Source organism: Triturus cristatus, chromosome 3_1, assembly GCF_964204655.1.
Source record: "Triturus cristatus chromosome 3_1, aTriCri1.1, whole genome shotgun sequence".
Taxonomy (NCBI): Eukaryota; Metazoa; Chordata; class Amphibia; order Caudata; family Salamandridae; genus Triturus; species Triturus cristatus.
This window is the reverse complement of record NC_140583.1, coordinates 493323979-493347369: the sequence shown is the minus strand read 5'-3', so window position 1 is coordinate 493347369 and position 23391 is coordinate 493323979. Positions and strand designations below refer to the sequence as shown.

The window sequence follows — 23391 nt, the reverse complement described above, 5'->3', positions numbered from 1 at the left end:
CTGATGCAGAAGTTGTATTTGAATACAATTAAATCCGAGAAGATCGATCATTTAAAACCTTAAATGCTTCCAAAAACAAATCCAGTTAACTTTATTGCCACAATTGTTTCCTGATTATCACCTTAGAGACAGAACTATTTGGTTAGTGTTTGCAATAACTGACTATGCATTATCACCTGTAGCAAATATTAATTATGCTTTGTAAATTCAATTATTTATTTTTAAACTCTTGATTTTATGCAACAAAAGCAGAACAGAACACAATAGCAGTGCATGGCCCCACTCGAAGGGAAGGAGAATTCCAGTCGTATGTCAGCACAGTACAGCTAAAAAAAACCAATAAATAGCAGTATACATGGCTGAAATGAAACATCAAATGCATACAACCGCTTCGAGGAAAAGAGCACATTGATGCCAAGTCATTAAGTCAAGTATACAGTAAATTACAGTTATACAAACTTGGCTGCCAGAACCATATTACCACGGTACCAAGAGCACTCGCATCGCCCCTACAGTTAGAACCCTCCTTCCGAGCCCAATTTTGTAATACTAGTTACTCTTCCTTCTCAAGCCGTGAAAGACCCAACCAATCCCCAAAAACACGGCCACATATTTATAATACAAACATGGACTGCAAAACGTATGCAAAAATTCTAGCCTTCAGACTTGAGCCTATCAACAAAAATATCATCCACCCTTCACAACCCGGTTTTGTAAAGGGGAAATTGAGCGATGACCACATTAGACTGTTTAGTCACGTTATCCAAAATACCCACACCTTACCGAGCGTCCTTGCACGATTGCCTTGGATGCAGAGGAGGCCTTCGACAAGGTCTTGTGGGCCTTTATCCATGAGACGCATACATCCATCAATCTAGCCTCCCCTCCCCCCCCCAATCCAAATTGATCCTCTCCTTTTATAAAGTATCTACAGCTAGGCTAAATATCAATGGGCAACTATCCAACACATTTAGCCTTGAACAAGGCACCAGGCTAGGGTGTCTCTCTCTCTGCGTCCGTCTCTCTCTGCGTCCGTCTCTCTCTGCGTCCGTCTCTCTCTGCGTCAGTCTCTCTCTGCGTCAGTCTCTCTCTGCGTCAGTCTCTCTCTGCGTCAGTCTCTCTCTGCGTCAGTCTCTCTCTGCGCCAGTCTCTCTCTGCGCCAGTCTCTCTGCGCCAGTCTCTCTCTGCGCCAGTCTCTCTCTGCGCCAGTCTCTCTCTGCGCCAGTCTCTCTCTGCGCCAGTCTCTCTCTGCGCCAGTCTCTCTCTGCGCCAGTCTCTCTCTGCGCCAGTCTCTCTCTGCGCCAGTCTCTCTCTGCGCCAGTCTCTCTCTGCGCCAGTCTCTCTCTGCGCCAGTCTCTCTCTGCGCCAGTCTCTCTCTGCGCCAGTCTCTCTCTGCGCCAGTCTCTCTCTGCGCCAGTCTCTCTCTGCGCCAGTCTCTCTCTGCGCCAGTCTCTCTCTGCGCCAGTCTCCCTACAAACATTAGAACTTCTGCTTACATTACGAGAACCCACTCATCCCAGAGATTCCTTTCTATGCAGGCCTGCAAAAACTGGAACCAGCCCTCACCCACATCATGCCCACCATCAATAGCTACTCCGAAGTCTCAGGATACTGCCTCAAATCTCAAGGACTCTATGAACCTCAATAAACAAAAAGACACTAGACAAAAATAATTACAATACCGACAAACTGGCTAACAAATTTGTCCCCTGGTGGGAAAGAATAGGATCCATTAAGATGATTAAACACCTAATCTTTCTAATCAGTATGTCCCTGTTGACCTTTTTATGACAATGGACGCAATTCTTATTGAATTCCTATGGAAATCAAACAAACCGAATCGCTTTGAAGAAACTAAAGCTTCTCTCAAAAAAAAAAAAAACTAAGGCCTAAACCTCCCAGGTTATAGGAGATACCAACACGCCTTCCTTGCTAAACAAGGAAACCATGGTTTTTACCCACCACCAACACCTCTCCCTCCAGGATTAACATTGAAAAAGACCTGGCTAGACCCTCCATCACTCGCATCCCTAATATCTATAATAAAAAAAGAAAATGTAAATGAATAATCTAACAATTTTATGCATAGGGCAGCACTGCACAAAGTCTAAAAACTACCCAACAGAAAGCGCCACTCGCACTTAGCCTACTTACTGCATAAAGAAAACTTTAAAATAGAGGGTACAACACTTTCATTGAGAAATGGGCACAAAAGGGCATATCGTCGGTAGGGGACACTGGCACCCCCTCAGAACCCATACCCTTCTCCTAGCTGAAAATGAATTTCAACCTCAATGTCATGGACATTTCACTTATTAAAAAATCAAATTACTCATAGTCCGACGTACACCGCCAACCCATCCAGACCCTCCAAAGGCCCTAAATACTCATCTGACATCCATCTCCCCCCCTCCCCACTTTAAATATGCACTAACCAAACCCATCAAGGGTAAATGAGAAACCCTACTGGCTGATCCTGGCAACTCCCATGTGACCATACCCAACTGGTCATCCACTGGTGGAAACATCACCACCAACTAACTCCTTCACTGGTACAATGCAGTTATTGGATTACTAATATGGCAAACTGGAACCCAGCTCAACTTTATAAACTAGGCCTCCGACAATCGACAACTGCTGGAGTTGCGAGAAGGAAGCAGGGGCCTTAAGACACATGCTTTGGGAATGCCCCTTTACTCAATTCTGGAAGAATATCAGTGGCACTTTTAGTGCTAGAGGCGCTCTTGTGGTCTGACATCCTGTGATGACCTTTGACTACCATTATTTTAATTGACTTTGGTGTGTTATTTTATCCTAGCCTCAATGTACGTTGTCTTGCATATGCCCGTTTCTCTTAAAAGTTTATTTCTTGTAATCTCACAGTCCATCAGTGGGAGCGGTCACAGAGAAGGACAGCCTTACCAAGAACCAAGAACAGAACGTGTGGGATGTGCATTTGATAGCATATGAGGGAGAGAGAGAGGTGTGGAATGTACTTTTTGGTCTCGAAGTGCAGTGATGTCAGCAGTGATGCACAAATGTGCTCTGTGTTCTAGAAATGTGCTTGGTGTTCTACATGGAGACATGAAGAATGTGATGCTATAGAATATTGAGAGATGAAGAATGTGAATCTATAAGCAGTTGTGCACAAATGTGCATTGTGTTATACATTGATAAGTATTATGAAGTTCTTACTGATGGCTTTGACATTGGCTCAGGTCATCCTGTTTTCTGACTCTGTCTTGCTTGAGATTTTTCTGCGGGCACAGCAGCGCTTGCAAGTTGTCTGGGTTAATCACATTCAAGGATTATTTTTGTGAGAGATTGTTTAATGTACTCTTAAAGGCTTTCGTGAGCTTTGTCAAGATAAAGGCTGGAACATGCAAGATTGAAGAGTGAACGTGGGAACTCCTTCCTGCCATTGGAATCCTTGCTTGGAAGCTGGCCAGTTCTGGTAAGATTCCTCTGGCCCGGGGGGAGGTTTCTCTCGAACATTCCAGTGTATTTTTGAGATTATAAAGCCGAGTGTTGTGGACTTAGAAACCGGGATTTTGGAATCTGAACGGGGACGGCTCCAAACCACAGCTGTTTAATTCCCGGTCAGGAGTGGGCTAAGATGCAGTGTTTGCACCAGGTGAAGTGTTGAGTTTTGATTATTGCCAGTGTGATGTTTGGCCAGTGGCTTTGATCATTTGAGGCGTTTTCTTTGTGATGTGTGAGTGAGCGGAGGTGCACATCCAAAGTAATCATTTGATGTATCTAGTGAGTATATATCTTTCTGACCTCTTGCAGGACATCCAGCATATTATATTTTCCTCAGTGTTCTCATATTTGCTGCTTGTCTATTCATGGTATTACTCATGCATTTAATGGTTGCATTCACCAAGTGTGTTATTATTGCTTGCATATAAACAAATATATCTCTATGTGTATTTGAATTGTGTGCATGTGGCATCTGGGAAAGCCTTTGTTAGAGAGCATTGTGTAAAATAAAACCCCAAGCCTTATTCTAAAACAGAGTATTTGCATTTTGTGAAATAAAACCCTTTTCTATAAGGTGTTTGTTTGGTATTAATGTTTCCTGCTTCGTTGGGGTTGAGCCACCGTGTGGCAGATTCTGTATTATCTGAAAAGAGAAGCAAAACCGCACTATATCACAAATCCTTCACACAGTGGACTCCAGACACAGCAGCCATTACACTAGGTATACTTCCACTGTCATTAAAACAAGCACTGAACAAAGACTAATCTTATGGGATATACTAGTCACAACCGGTCTCCAAGTGGAAGGACTCATATAAACTTTCCTTCCAAACCTGGTGGGAATGGGTTCAATTCACCAGAAGCGCTATGAATTCACTGAATATATCTAAAATCCGCTCTACAGATTAAAAAGAAAACTTGGGACCAAACTAGACAAATGTATGTTGAATAATCGCCACCATTTAAGTGTTAAATAAATTACCGGTGCAGAACCTGTGGAGTGCTCCAGTTTGTTCCAATAGAACTTGTAGTTTGAATTGGGTTGGGAGGCCACGCTCACTTTGGATGCACCAGTCATTAAGATTTTCCGTGTGGCACTTATGATGATGTGGATATACACACTTACTCGTACTTACCTATGTACCTACATATTTATGTACATACATCCATTTGATCGCATTTGTGGCATGGGGAAGTTTACATTACTCAACTTCTTTACCATCTCTCTAGCACATCACTTCTGAGAAAACACGGCCACTTTTAATGTATATGCTTTTGTATTATCTTCTCTCTCTATGGCCATTTACTTCCTCTTTGCCATAACCATTTTTTTCTTAAGTCTACGGAGCCTTTTTTGTGCAACTAAAGTCTGTCATCTAGGTCTTTTCATAAGCTGTCTCTACAATCAAATTTGATGGGTATTGCTCAAACTTTAAATACGTTTTCATTTGTCCAGTACTGCTGCATGTGGAAGCTCGTGTTTGTTAAACACTTCAGCAGGGCAAGGTACAGTAAAACATCAGTGCAGGACAAAACACTGCTGCCTTAACTTGGGCACCGCCTCCGACCGTGCGCATCATCGGGTTGGCTACAGACAGCCAATGCCCTGCTGAGCACGGTTTAAGACCACATAGCCAACCACCCATTAGTGAGAATCCACCCAAGCACGCCAGGCCAACCCATCTTTCATTCACTTATTTCGAATCCTGCGAGCATCTTGCGGGAGATAGTGCAGTCCTCCCTCGCACTACTGTGGGCCCACCACCAAACATGGTTTAGGGCAATCCGGGTACCTTTAACTTTCCACAATCCTTTTCTTTAATTATTTTTTTGGCTAGCTAATAAGAGCCTCCGTGGGAGTTTGCAAGAGCCGTTTGGTCCGGTGGGAGCAAGACAGTGGACGGAGGAAAAGAGCCCCCCTCGGCCAAACATATCACTCAATTATTTGGAGTTGCTTGATTGCAGGATGCTCACAAGCCTCCCGCAAACCCAACTGTGCAGATATACTACATTTTTTACCTAAATTTCCCAAAAACTATTCAACAGATTTACACCAAACCACAAAAAGCAAACTTTCTGGATAACAATCTAGCTTTCTGCCAATTTTGGTGCAATTGTGTTCAGCTGTTTTCTTTGCTTCGTTATTCAATTTCCCTATGGTAAAATTTATGGGACTATTGAGATTTTGGATACCCTTTCTCTGCCCACGCTTGACTGATTACCTTGAAACTTTCCAGGAAGGAGCTGAAGTGTATGAACTTTAGTTTTTTTTTTAAAGTTTCATGGAGATTCGCCAGAGTTATTTGCAAACTAGAAAAACTCTTCCTATTGTAACATGGTCCCAACTAGAACTAAAGTGTTGAACACCACTCAGTAATTTATATATATATATATATATATATATATATATATATATATATATATATATATATATATATATATATATATATATATATATATATACACACATATACACACACATATATACATATATATACATACACACACACACATGCATACATTACATTATAATAAAAAATCCCCAGCTAAATTGCCATTCTGCTGGAAAACGTGTGCCAAGTGCAAGATAAAGATAGAAGGCAATTTATTTTAGGCTATGCACACTTAAAATGGACAGAAATCAGGTCTCATTCACAGATACCATTAGGGCAATGATGGACCCTTCCTTTATTAATGTCCCGAAAGTAATTGATCAGGATGATTATAAGATATTGGGTGGGTGGGGGGAGGAGGATGGACAAAAAAAACACAAGCATTGGCAATTTTAATGTATATGCTTTTGCATTACCTTCAATAGGTCTCGCATTTGCGAGATTTTGAGCTAATGGTATTGTAAATGACAATGCCTTTTATTTATGTGTTTACCTGCAATAAAAAGGTATTGCCATTTACAATACCAATAGGTGAAAATTTAAAAAATGCGAGACCTATTGCATTGCAAATGCTTTTTCAAAGTGGTAACTCTACACCACCTTGAAGGCTTCTCTGGGGCTCATGGCTGCTGAGGAACTCGTGGCACTGGAGATCGGGCAGAACAAATCTGCACCGAAAAGTGGAAAAGGCACGTTTTGTGGCCAGAAAGAACCCCTTGTATATAGACTTGACGCTCCTCCCTTTCACCATAGGAAGGATTTGGACGAGGGAAAGGCCTAAAGCAGGTCTTGCAACAACCTTAGGTTGAAGAGATCACTCTTATTGCACTCATTGTGTTCAAGCCCTATGCAGCTGAGCGTTGCCGCCAAGAAACACAGGTGGGTAGTGAGTACTCCATAAATTATGGGAGTCAATACCTTGAAGCTTATTAGCGATGTATTTGTGACAGACTAATCACTTCACTCTGAACGTCAAACACACTGGCCCTCATCTTTAGCATGCGTAGGCTCACTGACAGGGTACAGCGCCTTGCACTGGGTGAGGCACTTTAAATCGGAGTGCTAAGGACGTTTATAAGATTTATTCCTCTTTAATTGCAGCACTTCGGAAAGGGAATCGCCTTATAGTTCACTCTGCACTTATTTTACTTTAAACATCAATGTTTAATGGCTGTATGCTAATGGTTTCCTTTGAGGGAGTCTTAGAAGGGAGGGGAACAACGTCACAATAATTCACCTCCCGCAAGTGGCACATGGATAGACAGGTTACACTCCCGCTGACGGCAAAGGGGTTGATAAGCATGTTCCCCGTTTATACTGAGTGCAAGTTTTCTCTTTGAATGACTTCATCGTGATAGAGCAATGTACATAACACTTGCGTGAATAGATTTTAAAGATGTGGCGACCAAATCAACTTCACCTCGTGGCAATTATTTGTCATTTCTGCGATGAAAGCGTTGTAATTTATCAATTCATCCTGAAAGCAAACTGGTGCGCTATATAAGTGCCAAGTAAAACAACAGTACCAATGTACCTTTGGAGCTCTGGGTTTCATTGTCAGCGTTACGGATGATAAGAGAAGCAGTGAGGATGGCGCGCTTGTAACATATTAGAAGCAGCCGGTGTTTGTGACTGGGGGAAGGGGGGGTGGGGTGATAGCCACAGTGAGAGGGCTGCTAACATATTACAAAATGTCACCATTGCCGGCGTGTGAGTGGCAGCCAAAGTTAATAAAAAGCGCATGGTGCGGTCAAACCCGAGATGAATGCGTTGTAATTTATTAATTATAAGTACAACAACAACAGTACCTTTGGAGCTCTGGCTTTCATTGTCAGCGTTACGGATGCAGAGAGAGTCAGTGAGCATGGCGGGCTTCCAACACATAAGCAGCAACCATTGCCAGCGTCCCAGGAGTGCTGGGGCAGCCGCAGTGAAAGCATGCATGGCACGCTGCCAACACATTACAAGCTGCTGCCATTCCCGGCATCGGGGGAAGGGGGGATGGGATGGTGGGGAAATGCGGCAGCAGCCACAGTGCATTTGAATAACAAGCATTGGCATAGCCAATTGGTCTCGCATTTGAGACCTTATAAGTGTTTAGCCATGCAACAGTTACATAACTAAATACTTATAAGGTCCCAAAAGCGAGACCTATTGGCTATGCCAAGCGGCCGTGCAGCTGTGAAAGTAATCGCGATAAAACGTGGCGCACGCGACCGCGCACATGCACTGTAGCTCTAGGCTGGCCTGGTAGCACTTTTTGGAGCCCTCTCAATAAGTCTCGCCAGACCAGCGCATGTGCTGGGTCAGGCTAGACCTAAAAATGTATTACTATTTAAAACAAAGCGGGCGGGTGCTACGATGCAGTGTGTGGAATGGGGAAGAGCATTAAAGAAAATAGTGCTCACCAACATAAAGAGTACCGAACAGAAGCAAAAGGGCCAGTCCTCATGGGAGGTTACAAGTGAAGTCAAGGCGGTACTTAGGAGGGATTAACAAGCTTATGTACGAAATGTACGAATCAGAAGCCAGCATTTACAAAGGGCAATGACATAAGCCAATGACAAATATTGGTGGATAGAGGGCGGGGCTTCAAGAGCATACCCCAAAACAGCATGACTCGCAGAACGAGCAGTGCATGCGCACTGCACTTAGGCTCGACCTAAAAAACACCAAAGCCTCCAGTCTGACTGAGATGATAGATTTTCAACAACCGAAAAATGTACCTGTTACGCCAATAGTTGGAGCCTTTTGGATTTTTCTCATAATCAACATCATAGTAGGCAACCAGGAGGTCCTTTCCTTGGATCTGATCCTTATTATCTTCTGTCATATGAGGGCAGATACCCAAACTGCAAAAAAAAAAAAAACATTTTTTTTTTAAAAGACTACGTTTACAGGGACAGATGGCATGTAACAACAAGCATTGGCATAGCCAATAGGTCTCGCCTTTGGGACCTTATAAGTGCATAACTAAATACTTATAAGGTCCCAAAAGCGAGACCTATTGGCAATGCCAAGCAGCCGCGAAAATGAAAGTGATCGCAATCACGCTCAAACATCAAGCGGCCGTGCGGCCGCTAAAGTGAAAGTAATCGCGGTAAAGTGCGGCGCGCGCAGACGTGCACATGCACTGTAGCTCTAGGCTGGCAGCACTTTTTGGAGCCCTCTCAATAATTCTCGCCAGACCAGCGCATGCGCTGGGTCAGGCGAGACCTAACAAGCATTAATGTCCTAAGTAAATTGCACAGCTTTGCAAAGTACATTTCAAAACGCTTAGTGACCAGAATCAAATATCAGTATGGATAAACACAATGTAAAACAGAGAAATGTCAGAACCAGAGAGCTGTACAAAAAAAAATCCAAATTTTTGAAATCACTACCATTGGAAGTACTATGAAATAAATGCTGAGCTTACATGTTCTCTTGAATGAACGTTTTAATCCTGTTACTGGAAATTTTATCTTCTGCATAAGAGACTGAGCTGTCTTCAAATTTGTTGGCCAAGTGTGCAGGTCGAAACAAGACAATTCCTCTAACAAAAAAAGAAAAAAAAAACCCATTTGTTTAGTATAGTTCAGGAAGCAAAATAGTCAATCAAGCAGAAGCTGCAATAGAAGAAATAAAGGACTTCTTGAACACAATCTCAATATTTACATCACTTTACAAATTTCCATTTATTCAAGCAGGTCGTAATACAACATTTTACCTTGTGCCCAGGGGCTTCCATTTTTCAATTTAAGTGAGGCACAATTAAAATAATAATTTGCACAAGATTACACACTGAGATCAAACATAACCGGCTAGGATCAGATACTGTGCCACTTCTACATATTGAACAGAGCCCTAGCCAATATTTCTATTAAATGATCATTGTGCTTATAAAAATGATTTCAAAATGTCATTTCTAGGTTTGTATTTGGTTAGAATTTTCAGAGATATCTGAAGTTGCAATCGGAGACTGATATAATAGAAGATTACTTTGGGCTGAGATTGGTGCACGTTTGCATTACAATCTGACATCTTTACCAATAACAGAAGCTCTTAGTTACAAATGCTCTATTGTAAACAAGCATTTACAATTTAATAGGTCTCGCAATGACATTATTTTGAGCTATTGACATTGTAAATGATATTTTTTTATTGTTTTTCTTGTTTAAAACAACTATGAGAGATTTGAATGCCATGAAGCTAAGTGGGCAAGTTAATGTGTTTGCGGTCGATACGGGTCCCTGCACTTGCTACATGCACCAGTGTGGAGTGTGAAGCAGCTGGGCTAGTTTCAACACAAGCCGTAACCACCTGGAGGCTCGAAAACAACCACAATCCTACACAGGTCACTCAAAATATCCAGATACCTGAAGATAAAAAGGTCATGGGGAGGAAGACTCCTGCACAATAGTAGCTAAGGCATAGGTAGCATTTTAATAAGCCAAGAAAACCTAGGGATAGTTATCCTTTTCCAAAGTGTCAACAAGTGAGCATCACAAACTACTCATGCAGAGCACCACAATTACATTAATACAAAAAGATCATACGCTTCAACCTCCTGAAAGGATGCAGCACCTAAGCAAGGAAAACAGTTTGGTCAACTTGCAAGAAAAAAAAAAAAACACAAAGTAACTGACTGAAGTAATGCTGAAAAAAAAAAAAAAAAAGCCAAAAATGGTATACCTTAGTTCAATAAATAGTTTTGGGAAACAAAATGGGATGAAACCAAAAAGGTGCGGTGGACACAAAAAGATACTAAGAAATTATGCCAGATTAGTCTTTGATGTGGTGACTATAACGAAACATGTAGAGTTGCAAACATCATACATTTTGAAGACAACTTTTCAAATTCCCAAAGCGACCAAATCAACATTGCAGGAGAGAACCCAAGCAATAAAGAATTCACTAACGAGAAACACTCAATTGCGCAGCTGAACAAGGCAAATACGCTAAAGGATTAATGGTTGGCTTCCATTTGGCACACAGAATTCCAAAATACCATGCTACAAATTTTTGGGGCAGTCCGGTCCTTATGACTGAACGCATGTGGTTTCACTGCTATTTATAAAAACTTCTTTCCGCTTAAGTGGTGTTCGTTCTGATTTTGTCCCATGAATGTGTCAGAACAGATTGGGCCTGGTGGGTTGTGAAAAAGTTCCTCTTAACATGGTTAGCCCCCACATTTTGCCTGGTATTGATGTGGTTTTGATTGTAGTGCACAGGGTCCTTGCCAACGATGTCTCCTGTGCCAGTGCTTCTTCCATAAAAATGAATATGCTACTTACCAGTATGCATCTGTTCTTGGCATGTAGGGCTGCTGACATTCATATCTGTGCATAGATCGCCGCCTAGTGTTGGGTCCGGATGTTTGCACGTTGTTGTCCTGGAAGAGTCTTCGAAGTATCCTTGGATAGGTGACTCCTCCCCTGGACTACAGTGCGCATGGGCATCCTCTCCATCCTCAGATTGTTTTTCGCCATTGTGGCAGTGATGGAGTAGATACAGAAAGTGATGACCATGCTTACAGTAATTCTGAGAGCTGCAGCTGCTACAGGCGCCGGGGAGGAGGGAGGGCGATATGAATGTCAGCAGCCCTACATGCCAAGAACAGATGCATACTGGTAAGTAGCATATTCAGTTCGAGGCATGTGGGCTGCTGAATTCATATCTGTGCATAGAATGTATAGCAGTGCCCTCTATTAGCGGCGGCTACCAGTGCCAGCTGCAGCGGTCTGAAAAAGGGTTTTGAGAACAGCCTGTCCTACAGCTGCCTGCTGTTTTGATTGCACATCTACACAATAGTGTTTGGTAAACGTGTGTGTAGTTGACCAGGTGGCTGCTCTACATATATCATGCAGGGGAATATTTCCTAGAAAAGACATGGAGGCCCCTAACTTACGTGTTGAGTGGGCTCGTGGGGGAATAGTTAATGTGCGTTTTGCTTTTTGATAACAAATTTGGATACACTTAACTATCCATCTGGCTATCCCTGCTTTGGAGATGGCGTTACCTTTGTGGTGTGGGGCAAAGGCAACGAACAGTTGTTTTGTCTTCCTAAAGGGTTTGGTCCTGTCGATGTAATACATGAAGGCCCTTTTTACATCTAGTGTGTGGAGTGCCCTTTCCGCGACAGTTTGTGGGTTTTGGAAGAAAACGGGCAGTTCAATAGTTTGATTCATGTGGAACTGCGATATTACCTTGGGCATGAATTTGGGGTTGGTACGTAGTACGACCCTGTTGGCATGAACCTGTATAAATGGCTCTTGAACTGTTAGTGCCTGGAGTTCACCAACTCTTCTTAAAGAAGTGATCGCTACCAGGAAGGCTACTTTCCAGGTGAGGAATTGAATCTCGCATGAGTGGAGAGGTTCAAAGGGTGGACCCATCAGGCGTGTGAGGACCAGGTTGAGGTTCCACATTGGAGCTGGTGGGTGGCTTGGTGGAATAACTCGTTTGAGTCCTTCCAAGAATGCTTTGATGGCAGGCACTCTGAATAGAGAGAGGTGCTGCCTGGTTTGTAGATAGGCTGATATTGCGGTCAAATGGACACGTATAGAGGTGTACGCTAGATTGCATCGATATAGGTGTAGGAGGTAACAAATGATGTTTTGGATGGATGCGTCCAGCGGGTTAATGTCATTATTACCGCAGTAAATAACAAACCTTTTCCATTTGGCTGCATAGCAAGCTCTTGTAGTGGGTCTTCTGGCCTCCTTGATGTCCATACAGTCAGGTGGCAGGTTGAGGTAGCCAAACTCTAGGACTTCAGGAGCCAGATCGCCAGGTTCAGCTGTTGCGGATCTGGGTGCTGAATCTCTCCATGGTTCTGCGTCAAATGCGCGGGTTTGATCCGCAGCCTTTGATGCGGCACCACGGAAAGTTCGAGGAAGGTGGTGTACCATGGCTGGCGTGCCCACGTAGGAGCAACTAGGACGAGTGTCAGGGAGTGTTGTCTGAGTTTGCGAGCCACCAGCGGTATCAATGGTGCTGGGGGAAAAGCGTACGCAAATCTGCCGGACCAGTTCATCCATATCGCATTGCCCTGCGACTGCGGATGTGGGAACCTGGCAGCAAAGCTTTGGCATTTTGCGTTTGCTTGTGGCGAACAGGTCTATCTCTGGATGACCCCACTGCTGGAAGTACGGCTGGAGTACTGATGGGTGTAACTCCCACTCGTGCATCTGGTGGCTGTGTCTGCTGAGCAGATCCGCCATTTGGTTGTCCTTGCCGGGGAGGTGTTCCGCCATGAGGAACATGTTCCTCTGAATGGCCCACTTCCACATGCTCTGAGCCAGATGAGACAAATGTGGAGAGTGCGTCCCTCCCTGCTTCTGTATGTAGTACATTGCGGTCATGTTGTCCGTCCGGATCAACACGACCTTGTTGCACAGATGTACTTTGAATGCCTTCATGGCTAGGAAGATTGCCATCAGTTCCAGAAGGTTGATGTGCATTTTCTTCTGTTGTGTCGTCCATAGTCCCTGCACTGTGTAGTGGAGTACATGAGCTCCCCATCCCTGGAGAGACGCGTCTGCTGTCAGTACTATTTGTGGAACAGGCTCTTGGAACGGTCGACCCTTGCAAAGGTTGTGTGGATTCCACCAATGCAGAGAGTTGTATGCCCGACCGCTCACCAACACTAGGTCTTTCAATTGTCCTTGAGCCTGATTCCACTGACGTGCCAAGCACTCCTGAAGCGGGCGCATATGTAGTCTCGCGTGTGGGACTATGAAGATGCAGGAGGCCATCATGCCTATCAACTGCATGAACACTCGCGCCGGAAGGGAGTGTTGAGGTTTGAACTTTGAAATCAGCATTTGCATCCTGTTGATTCTCACCAAATTTGGCTGAGCTGTGGCCGCCAGAGTGTCTATAGTCGCACCTAGGTACTGTTGTACGTGTGCGGGCTGTAGATGGGATTTTGGGTAATTTAGTGAGAACCCCAGACTGTGAAGGAGGTGAATGGTGCGGGACATGTGGCTGGCACATTGCTGGGCTGACTTTGCTTGAACGAGCCAGTCGTCCAGGTAAGGGTAGACGTGTATGTGCTGCCTCCGTAGATGTGCCGCCACAGTAGCTAGGCACTTTGTAAACACCCTTGGTGCCGTTGTCACGCCGAAGGGAAGGACTCTGCACTGGTAGTGCTGCCCTTGAACAGTGAACCTGAGGTATTTTTTGTGTGATGGGTGAATGGGTATGTGGAAATACGCATCCTTGAGGTCCAGTGTGGCCAGAAAGTCTCCCTGCTTGAGCAGCGGGAGGACTTGCTGTAGAGTGAGCATGTGAAAATGCTCGGAAAGAATGTATCTGTTTAGGGGTCTCAGGTCTAATATAGGTCTGAGTGACCCGTCCTTTTTCGGTATTAAAAAGTACAGGGAGTACACCCCCGTACCTTGCTCTTGGACGGGTACAACCTCTATTGCGCCTTTTAGAAGCATACTGTGCACCTCCTGCTGTAAGAGCGTTAAGTGCTCTGAGGACATAGGACGGTTTTTTGGAGGTATTGTGGGTGGAGTGGAGGTTAGTTCTAGACAGTAACCGTATTTGACAATATCTTTGACCCACCTGTCCATGGTGATGGAGTTCCACGTGGACAGGAACCTTTGTAGCCTTCCCCCGACTAGTGTTATGTGGTCGGGAGGAAGGGAGAGGGCGTCACTGCTTGTTCTTGGGGGAGGACCTGGTGTTGCCGTAGCCGCGTCCTCTGCCCTTTGTACTGGAGCCACGATATCCACCCCGGGTGTTTTTATCGTAGGTGGTTTGGGTATTGCCTTTGCTGTATTTCTGCTGTGACCCCTGCCCTCTACCTGCTCCCCTATTTCCGGGGCGACGAAAGGACTGAGTCTGGAGAGCCCCCATGGACTTTGCAGTGTCTGTGTCCTTCTTTATTTTCTCAAGGGCCGTGTCAACCTCCGGCCTGAATAAATAGTCGCGGTTGACAGGTTGGTTCAGTATATAATTTTGCACCTCAGGTTTGAACCCGGAGATTCGCAACCAGGCATGTCGTCGCAGCATGATGCTTGTGTTTATGGCCCTGGCCGCCGTGTCTGCGGCATCTAGTGCACACTTGATGGAAGCATTTGTGAGTAGCTGTCCCTCTCTGATAAGAATTTCTGCACCTTCTTTGAACTGGTCAGGGAGATGTTGGAGTAGTTGCTCCATTGTATCATAGTGCGCTCTATCGTAGCGAGCGAGGAGCGCTTGAGTGTTGGCTATGCGCCATATGTTGGCAGCCTGTGCGGCAACTCGCTTGCCAGAGGTCTCTAAAACCTTGGACTCTTTGTCCGGGGGAGGAGCGTCACCTATTGATTGCGAGTGTGCCCTCTTGCGAGCATTCGCAACGACAATGGAGTCGAGAGGTAATTGGCCTCTGATGTAAGTAGGGTCCCCAGGTGCTGATCTGTACTTTGTCGATCCTGGGGTTTATCACCCGTGCCCTGGTGGGTTCCTTGAAGATGTCCTTGGCTGGTTTGAGGACTCCTTTCAGCATGGGCAGAGTCTTTACATGCCTTTCCGAGGAAGCGAAAGTGTCCATAAGGAAGTCGTCTTCCACGGTGTCAGAGTGAAGCTGCACGTCATGATTATTTGCAGCACGTTCAATAAGAGCGTTGAACGCTGCAGTGTCCTCTGTCGGAGATGTTTCCGCTCCATAGAGTTGAGGGTCCTGTGCATCTAGAGGTGCACTGGGGTCTGCAGGGTCGCCCCAAGTTTGATCAGGGTCCTGTTGGTCATCAGGGTCCATGTCTCCGTGGTAAGGGACTTGGTCATCCATATAGTCTGCCAACGCATCCGTGTCGGAGTGTGTGGGAGAGAATGATAGTGGGTCTTGGTAGGGCGAGTCGAAAGATTCGCAAAGCACAGGTTCTGAGTCCACAGGCAGCTTTCTCTTTAGTGGGATCCTGAAAGGGTCCAAGGGTGGCTCTGAAGTTATCCTCCGGTCATGGATAACCATCCTGCCGGTGTTGGCGTCGATGTAACGTGACGGAGACGTCTCAGCAGGTGTAACCGTGGTGTGGGTGACCCGTGTCCTGAGTTGGAACATTTTCGGGATCGTGGATGGCGGCAGGCCAAAAGTTATGTTGGCTGGCGCCGAAGAGGCTGTTTGAGCTTTTAGTGGGCCGGAGCCCGATGTGTCCTGGAGGACCGCTTGGGTTTTGCTGCTTTGTGCTGCAACGGTTCGCGCGTGAAGCGCTTTCGAGGCCTTAGCGCCCACCAGGTTTGTAGAGGCGGCCGTGGACTTTTTCGGCGTCGGTGGGTCATCGGGTCGAGGGGCGGAAATGGCCGTCGACGTCTTCGATGCAGGAGGCTTCGGTGTTGCCGTGGAAGCGACGTGAGACGCAGCAGGTGGTATGACCTTTGGTTTAGGAGTCGATGGCGTCGGCGCCGAGAAGGTTTGATGGCACCGAGGGCCTTTTTCCGAATGCCGACTCCGGCGTCGGCCGCTTCAAGTTCGGCACCGAAGTCTCGCTTGGTGCGCTCGGTGCCGATGCGTGTCGCTGGCGTCGAAGGTGTGGAAGGCCTCGATCCGACTAGCGCCACTTTCGGTTTCGGTTTCATTTGTACCGGTGCAGCTTTCGGTTTGGTAGAAGGGAAACCAGCCGGTGTAGGTAATAATGGCTGCCGCTGAACGTCCGAGGCCGGGCCCGAGGGCGGGGCCGAAGAACCGCGGGATAGGTCTCGGGTAAGGCCCGAAGGCGATCCCTCGACCGGAGCCATAGACTGTGGCACTGGGCCCTCGTCAGTCTGAACGGGTAGGCCTTGCTCGTCATTGGAGCTACTCTCTTCGGCCCCTAAGGCCTCATCGTCGTCTCCTACCTCGGCGTTGTCTTCATCTCTGCGAAAGAGTGATTCGTCGACGTCGTCCGAACCGGAGTCATGTTCGGAACCCGGATTGGAGGGTAGGACTCCCAACTCCTCGACATCTTCGGCGTTGAAGAAGTCTGCCGGGGCCGGTGCCGCGTGCTGCGCTTCGAGTCTCGCCGCTCGACGATTCCGTAGAGTCTTCTTGGAACGGAACCGGGCACAGGCCATGCATGTCGATTCGTCGTGGTCCGGCGACAAGCATTTGTTGCACACCGGGTGGATGTCGATATGGGGATATTTCGCATTGCATACCGGGCACCTCTTGAATGGTGTCCTCGACTCCATCGTCGGTGTCGTCGATGGTCAGGTAAAAAGCGAAAAGTTGTTTCCGAAGTTAGTAAGCTAACAGGTAGGGTCGACCCCGATCGAGTGAACAGTACCGACGCGAACTAAAGGCCTTTTGGCCTCGACTAACTTTTTCCTAACTGGAGTTAAGATAGCACATCCGAACCCAATGGCGGAAAAAAACAATCTGAGGATGGAGAGGATGCCCATGCGCACTGTAGTCCAGGGGAGGAGTCACCTATCCAAGGATACTTCGAAGACTCTTCCAGGACAACAACGTGCAAACATCCGGACCCAACACTAGGCGGCGATCTATGCACAGATATGAATTCAGCAGCCCACATGCCTCGAACCTATTAAAATTGGCCCTTCAGGCCACCTGTAAGTTCCTAGTAAATGGTACCAGAGTACCTAGGGTATTGTGACTGAAGAGGGTCCCATAGGCTATTTATGCTGCCACTGCAGCATGAATAGCCTGGTGCAGACACAAACAAATTCTAAATGGCTTACTGCCTAAAGTGTAGCTAAGTCACCCCTCTAGCAGTCCTCCCAGCCATGAAACCGGGTGTATGATACCACAGGTGGGGGCATTTCTGCATTAACAGATCTGCCCCTACTATATTTAGGGCCATTCTTAGATATTGTAAGTGCTATGTAAGCCATAGGAGAGTACATGGGCTGGACACTAGACAACTCTAGTTACTCAGCACCATGATGGCTTCTCTGAACCCAGGAGAGTTTAGTACCAAACTACTCCTTTCAATAAACCCCCACTGAAGCCAGTGTGGGATTTATTGTACCATGTACTCGGAGCACCTCAGAGGTGCCCCCTGAAACCCTACCAACCCTGGTGTGGTCACAGACTTGCTGTAGGCAGCTTGCCACTACCAGACAGGTTTGCGGACCCTAGGGTCTAGAGACTCTGCTCTCCGGTACCAGACACAATGAACATCCTGGGCAGGTGTCACACCTCCTGCCCCAGGATGGGCACAGTGCTCAAGAGGGAAGCTTCAAAAGGCCTGCACCTTTGTAATGCGACCCCAAGCCTTTGTTGCTAGCAGCAGAAGGCAGCCTCTGGTTCCTGAAAGAAAAATAAAACGTCTAAAGGCACGCCTGCACCCAAAATCCATGGGCCTTGGTGAGCTGAACAGACTGCCTCTATGACCCCCCCCCCTACATCTCTACTTACCTCTGCTGTCCTTGGTCTCCCTCCTGCAACCTCCGGTGCGACGCCTGGAGCCTGTGTCCAAACCAAGTTCTCCATTGGAAAGCATTGGGGGCTCGACGCTGTATTTGCACCCTGCACCCGGCCGCCCCAGTGCAGTTGGTGGTGTATGATTGGTGCTGCTATGTGGAACTTTTGCTTCCTCTAACCCCCAACCGATTTGCCTACCTGCAAGCAGTGTGGCTTCAAGCACCCCCAGTCTCCACTGAAACGCATTAGGCCAAACTCAGATTTTGACCTCTGCACCCAGCCGCCCTTGTGCTGCTGGTGGTGGTGCAATTTTGGTAGTCTCCTGACCCTTGCTGACCTCTGGTCATGAAGACTGGAGCGGTTAGTTGTATACTTACCTGTATAACCGCATTACTGTATTCCTCCAAAGGAAAACATTGAACTCTTTGTAAACTGCTCTAAGTGGCGACCTTGAAAGTCTTAGATATTTTTCCTGCAAAACGTACTTACCTTATTGCGAAGATCTTGGTCTTAAAATAAAACTCAAACAAAGAAAGCTTTTCGATAAAATTGGGGTAGGTCTCCTTTGAGTCACGTGTCCCTTATTAATCAATGCTATGCAATAAATGTCTTACACTGCTCTGCGTTAGGCCCAAGGCTGCTTGCCCACACTACCACTAAGAGAACTTTGGGCTGCATGGAGCCCAGTACACTTCTAGGGAATCTCTGGACTCTGCACGGTATTACCACCTAGTAGCATTCCATATACAGAGCCAGATTCCTACACAGGTGTTGGGAATACTCATGAGACTTTTGTTCAATTGGCCATTAATATTCTTTAACGTAAGATACCCATGCGAACCAGGATTATCCAGGTTCCTATGGGTCTAAGAGCTGCTCTTGTAGCATCATTTTATTATATAGTATTTAAAGGCATATTGCTTTTTAGTTAGTCCTCATAGAATCAGAAAACAGGGTCACTGTACCATAATAAAAAACGTAATTTTTTTTTTTTTTTTTTTTTAAAGAGTTTGAGAACCTTACCTCATGTATGACTATTAGCATAATTGACAGTGATGCAACGCTATTCACCCAAGTAATTCTGAATAAACCTTTCTTACAATAAGAGCTACTCGTGCTCAATAAAAGTAATCAACATCTACTAACAAATATCAACTGTGCTGTAGTGTAATAATAGAGACCACATTAGACAAGTAATCTTAGTGGTCACCCTGTGCAAAATTACCAGTGGTGACTACTTTGGTGCATTAGCAGTTATGTAAATAAATACTGCATCACTTTGGAATGCCCCAGCATAGGCAACACAACGCCTGTGACACCAAAGTAATAATATGTCGCAGCAGTACAGCATGATATTCAACTATCACCTTTCAAACCATTTTGGAAGTGACCAAAATGGAAATCTAATCGGGCATCTTAAAGTGAGTTGGTGTGATTGATTTCCGATTTGATACTTGCGCAGAGAGATTCATGTTTTTCCTGCTGTGGGAATCAACGTTTTCATGTGCCAGGGTACTGGTCAGCCTCCCTTAGAGTCAGGCACATAAGGGTGGCACGAGGCATGATTTGCAATATTAAAAACAGCACAGATATACGTAAGCGTTAATTTAAAGCAAAGTTACCAACTTTTTTAAAACCCAAGTCAAATATGGCAAGCATACTCTGAGTAAAGTTTAACCTTCATGGCAAGTTTGATGTAAATTTGTTCAGAGGTTTGAGTTATAGGTGCAAACAAAAATAGACTATCTGAGCTACAATTGGGAAGACTTATTTTCGCACATCTTCCCCTCTCCCCCCCCCCCCACCATTAATATTCCTTCCGCCCCCAAATCGAACACAATATGTTTACCTCTTCACAGATATACTCAAATTGGCATGCTTGATCTTAGCGGAGTACGCTAAACTCCTCTCAAATTTGGTACACATCTGTCTACTAGGTTACAAATCAAAAAGTGCCTCTTCAATCGAAAGAGATCCTAAAATGTTGATTTCCCAAGTTAATTCCCATAGAAAGCTTTGCTCTCTGATGCAGAAAATGCAGCTGAACGGAATAAACTAAGTGTGGCAAAACGTTTGAACTGCACACAAAGCGTGCTTTTGGTGTAAATCAGTTCAGCAGTTTGAGAAATTTACATTTAAAAAAAAGAGCTTGGGTCATAATGAAGGTGATAAAAAGTTAGGTATATCAGGAAAGTTGGGCCAGCGGGAGTACCACTGTACCGTAAATTGGCCAAAGGAGCCCTTTCCTCTGGTCGGCCGTTTCACAACTGTAGGACCAGTCTATCTGTACCAAGAAGTCTGACTGAGGGAAAAGCACCAGCCATTACAGGACTCGAACTCAGTTTCTATGTCCCAGAGATGTAAAAAGAAACAAAATGTCAAAAAGTGGCTCAGCAGGAAAACCCCGATCTACAGAACTTGTCGATGGGACGAGGAGGGATTTGAGATATCATGAGTGATGTCACTGACCAGGTCATGAGTGATGTAATATGCGACATCAGCAGTGCATTGCGGGCGCGCGAGTTCTAGTTAGCTGAACCAACTATAACGGGGGAGTTTATGGTTTTGTACGGGTGAAATGTCCAACTATCTATAACGTCCCTGAAACCTATGGTTTTTTCAGTGAATGTCAAAGGTTTTTTTAAATGCTTGTTTCTAACTATGCCTACAGAGGTAGGACATGTGAAGAAAGAAGAAAAAAACACAGAAAGAAGCAAAAGAAATACAGAAAGAAGCACCAGAAGTTCTCAAAGACGAAGAAAAGTGCAGGAAGAAGCAACAGAGGAGCAGAAAGAGGCCTGGTTACAAAATCATCCTGTGCCCACAACTTTTTCCGACGGATACTGGTGTTAACTGACTTACCAGGCCTAGAGCCAGTGGTATGCTAAATGACACTAAGAATACAGTGAAAACACCTACATACACTAGGGAACACTATGCGTTGGGGTACCCCTGTGATTAGCATGACCTCCTCTGTAAGCCCCTAGGACATAATAGGGCAGGGGAATTAAAACAACCTCTTGAATCGCGCCACGGGGTGAGTTTGCACACTGATGAAGCAGGGGGGGGGGGGGGGGGGGTTTGGGAGCCTGAGGTGACATGTGTGCAAACACGCCCTGTGGGCATTTTAAATTGGGGGATAAAGTCCACTCGGGTCCTGGCGGTTCCTGGGGTTCAACTAGCCCACTAGGTACCTCCAGTAAGCACCACAGAGCTGCGTTGCAGAGGTGTAAAAAAAAAAAATGCACGGCGTAGACCACCTCTCTGCAACACAGCACAGTGGCGCTTACTGGAAGCACCTGGTGGGCTAGTTGGCCCCCAGGAGCCCTCAGGATTGAAGGGGAATTATTTACCCAACTAAAAACGCGCCACAGGGCGTGTTTGCACACGTCACCTCAGGCCCCGTTACCTCCCTTCACCACTGTCTAAACACTACCTGTGGCCATTTTTAGTTGGGAGATTAAGACCCCTTGATTCCTGAGGGTCCCTAGGGTCCAACAAGCCCACTGGGTACCTCCAGTAAGCGCCACAGAGCTACGTTGCAGAGGTGTAAAAAGGGGCGTGGCCTATGAACACATCTTTGCAACGCAGCTCTCTGGTACATACTGGAGGTACCTGGTTGGGTAGTTGACCCCCAGTATTGAAGGGGAATTAATTCCCCAACTTACAACTCGCCAGGGGGCGCGACTGCACAGTGGTGAAGGAAGGGGGCTGGGCCGGAGGTGACATGTGTGCAAGCACACCCTGTGGCGCGTTATAAATTGGGGAATTAATTACTCTTCAATCCCGAGGGTCCCTGGGTGCCAACTAGCCTACCAGGTACCTCCAGTATGCACCAGAGAGCTGCGTTGCAGAGAGGTGTTCATAGGCCACGCCCCTTTTTACAACACTGCAACTCTGTGGGGCTTATTGGAGGTACCTGGTGGGCTAGTTGGCCCCCAGGGGACCTCAGGATTGAAGCCGAATTAATTCCCCAACTTAAAAGGCGCCACAAGCCTAGGGGGTCAGGGTGTTTCTACCCTGCCCCCTTTTCGTGTTTTGCGCATTTGTTTTTCCTCTTTTCTGTGCCTTGGTTCTACCAATGCACAAGATGGCTGCCAACACTTCCTGGTTTGGAGTGTTGACAGCCAATTAGCATGAAGCTAGTGATCGGGAGGGTGCGCGGATCCACTGTGGCCATAGATAGATATTTTTTAATTTTCTTAGCAACTACTGAACGGATTTACACCATTTAACAACAAGCATTGAAAATGCAACAGGTCTTGCCTTTGATTAAGTTAAAGCCATTTGCTTTGCTAATGGTATTGTATAGCAAAGCAAATGACTTAAGTTAATGAAAGGCGAGACCTATTGCATTTTTAATGCTAGTTTCAATATGTATTGGGACCAGTTATTATTAAGTCTTTTTTAGGGCCGACTAATCTTCCTCCGACTATATATTAAGTCTCAACTGCCAGTATGTTTTTATCTCTAAGCTGGTGCTACTAGAGTGTAAGCAAGGCATGTATCCGAATGGATTAGTTATTTACCTGAAATCCTAGTTCTCTTCCAAGGGTATCCTCAAAGTCATAAGCACTAGAATATTCCCGCCCATGCGCGGGACCCCGGAAACACAATCATATGTGACATACATATGTCTCAAGGCGATCAAGGCCGCTTGGACGGCCGAAACGCATCCTGACACAGAGGAAATAAAATAATAATGCTGCACAAGTTGGTCTACGCTGGTGATTTCCGCGCGCAAGCGGGTGAATATCACGAGTTGCTGTGATATACATCTCCAAATACCACTAAGGTGCTGTCCGGCACCGGAAAAGAGGGACGACACCTTCTTCTTTAGTTGAAACTGCAGCCGCAGTAACGTGTTTATTTAGTTCATCAGCTTGGTGCAAATATCGGGAAGACGCGTTTCGGCCAACTGGGTGGCCTTGCTCACATGAGCGCGTCACAAAAGAGTGAAGTATTTATTTACAAGCGGGCACTCAACATTCATCGTCATTGGCTAGCATCTTGTGGCTCAAAAATAGATATCTATCTATCTATCTATCTATCTATCTATCTATGTATATCTATCTATCTATCTATCTATCTATCTATCTATATATATCTATCTATATCTATATCTATCTATATATATCTATATATATCTATATATATCTATATATATCTATATATATCTAT

The 23391-nt window shown here is 45.7% G+C and overlaps 1 protein-coding gene across 1 annotated transcript in view; it reads right to left on the bottom strand.

Moving 5' to 3' along the window:
• The window catches only part of PDIA3 (protein disulfide isomerase family A member 3), a 160953-nt gene that overhangs the window by 67264 nt on the left and 70298 nt on the right, over positions 1-23391 (bottom strand). The window contains exons 6-7 of the mRNA XM_085644348.1: positions 9295-9411; positions 8603-8728 (exon numbers count right to left, since the gene is read on the bottom strand). Of these exons, the coding sequence (XP_085500474.1) occupies positions 8603-8728; positions 9295-9411 (243 nt within the window). The remainder of the gene's footprint in view (positions 1-8602; positions 8729-9294; positions 9412-23391) is intronic.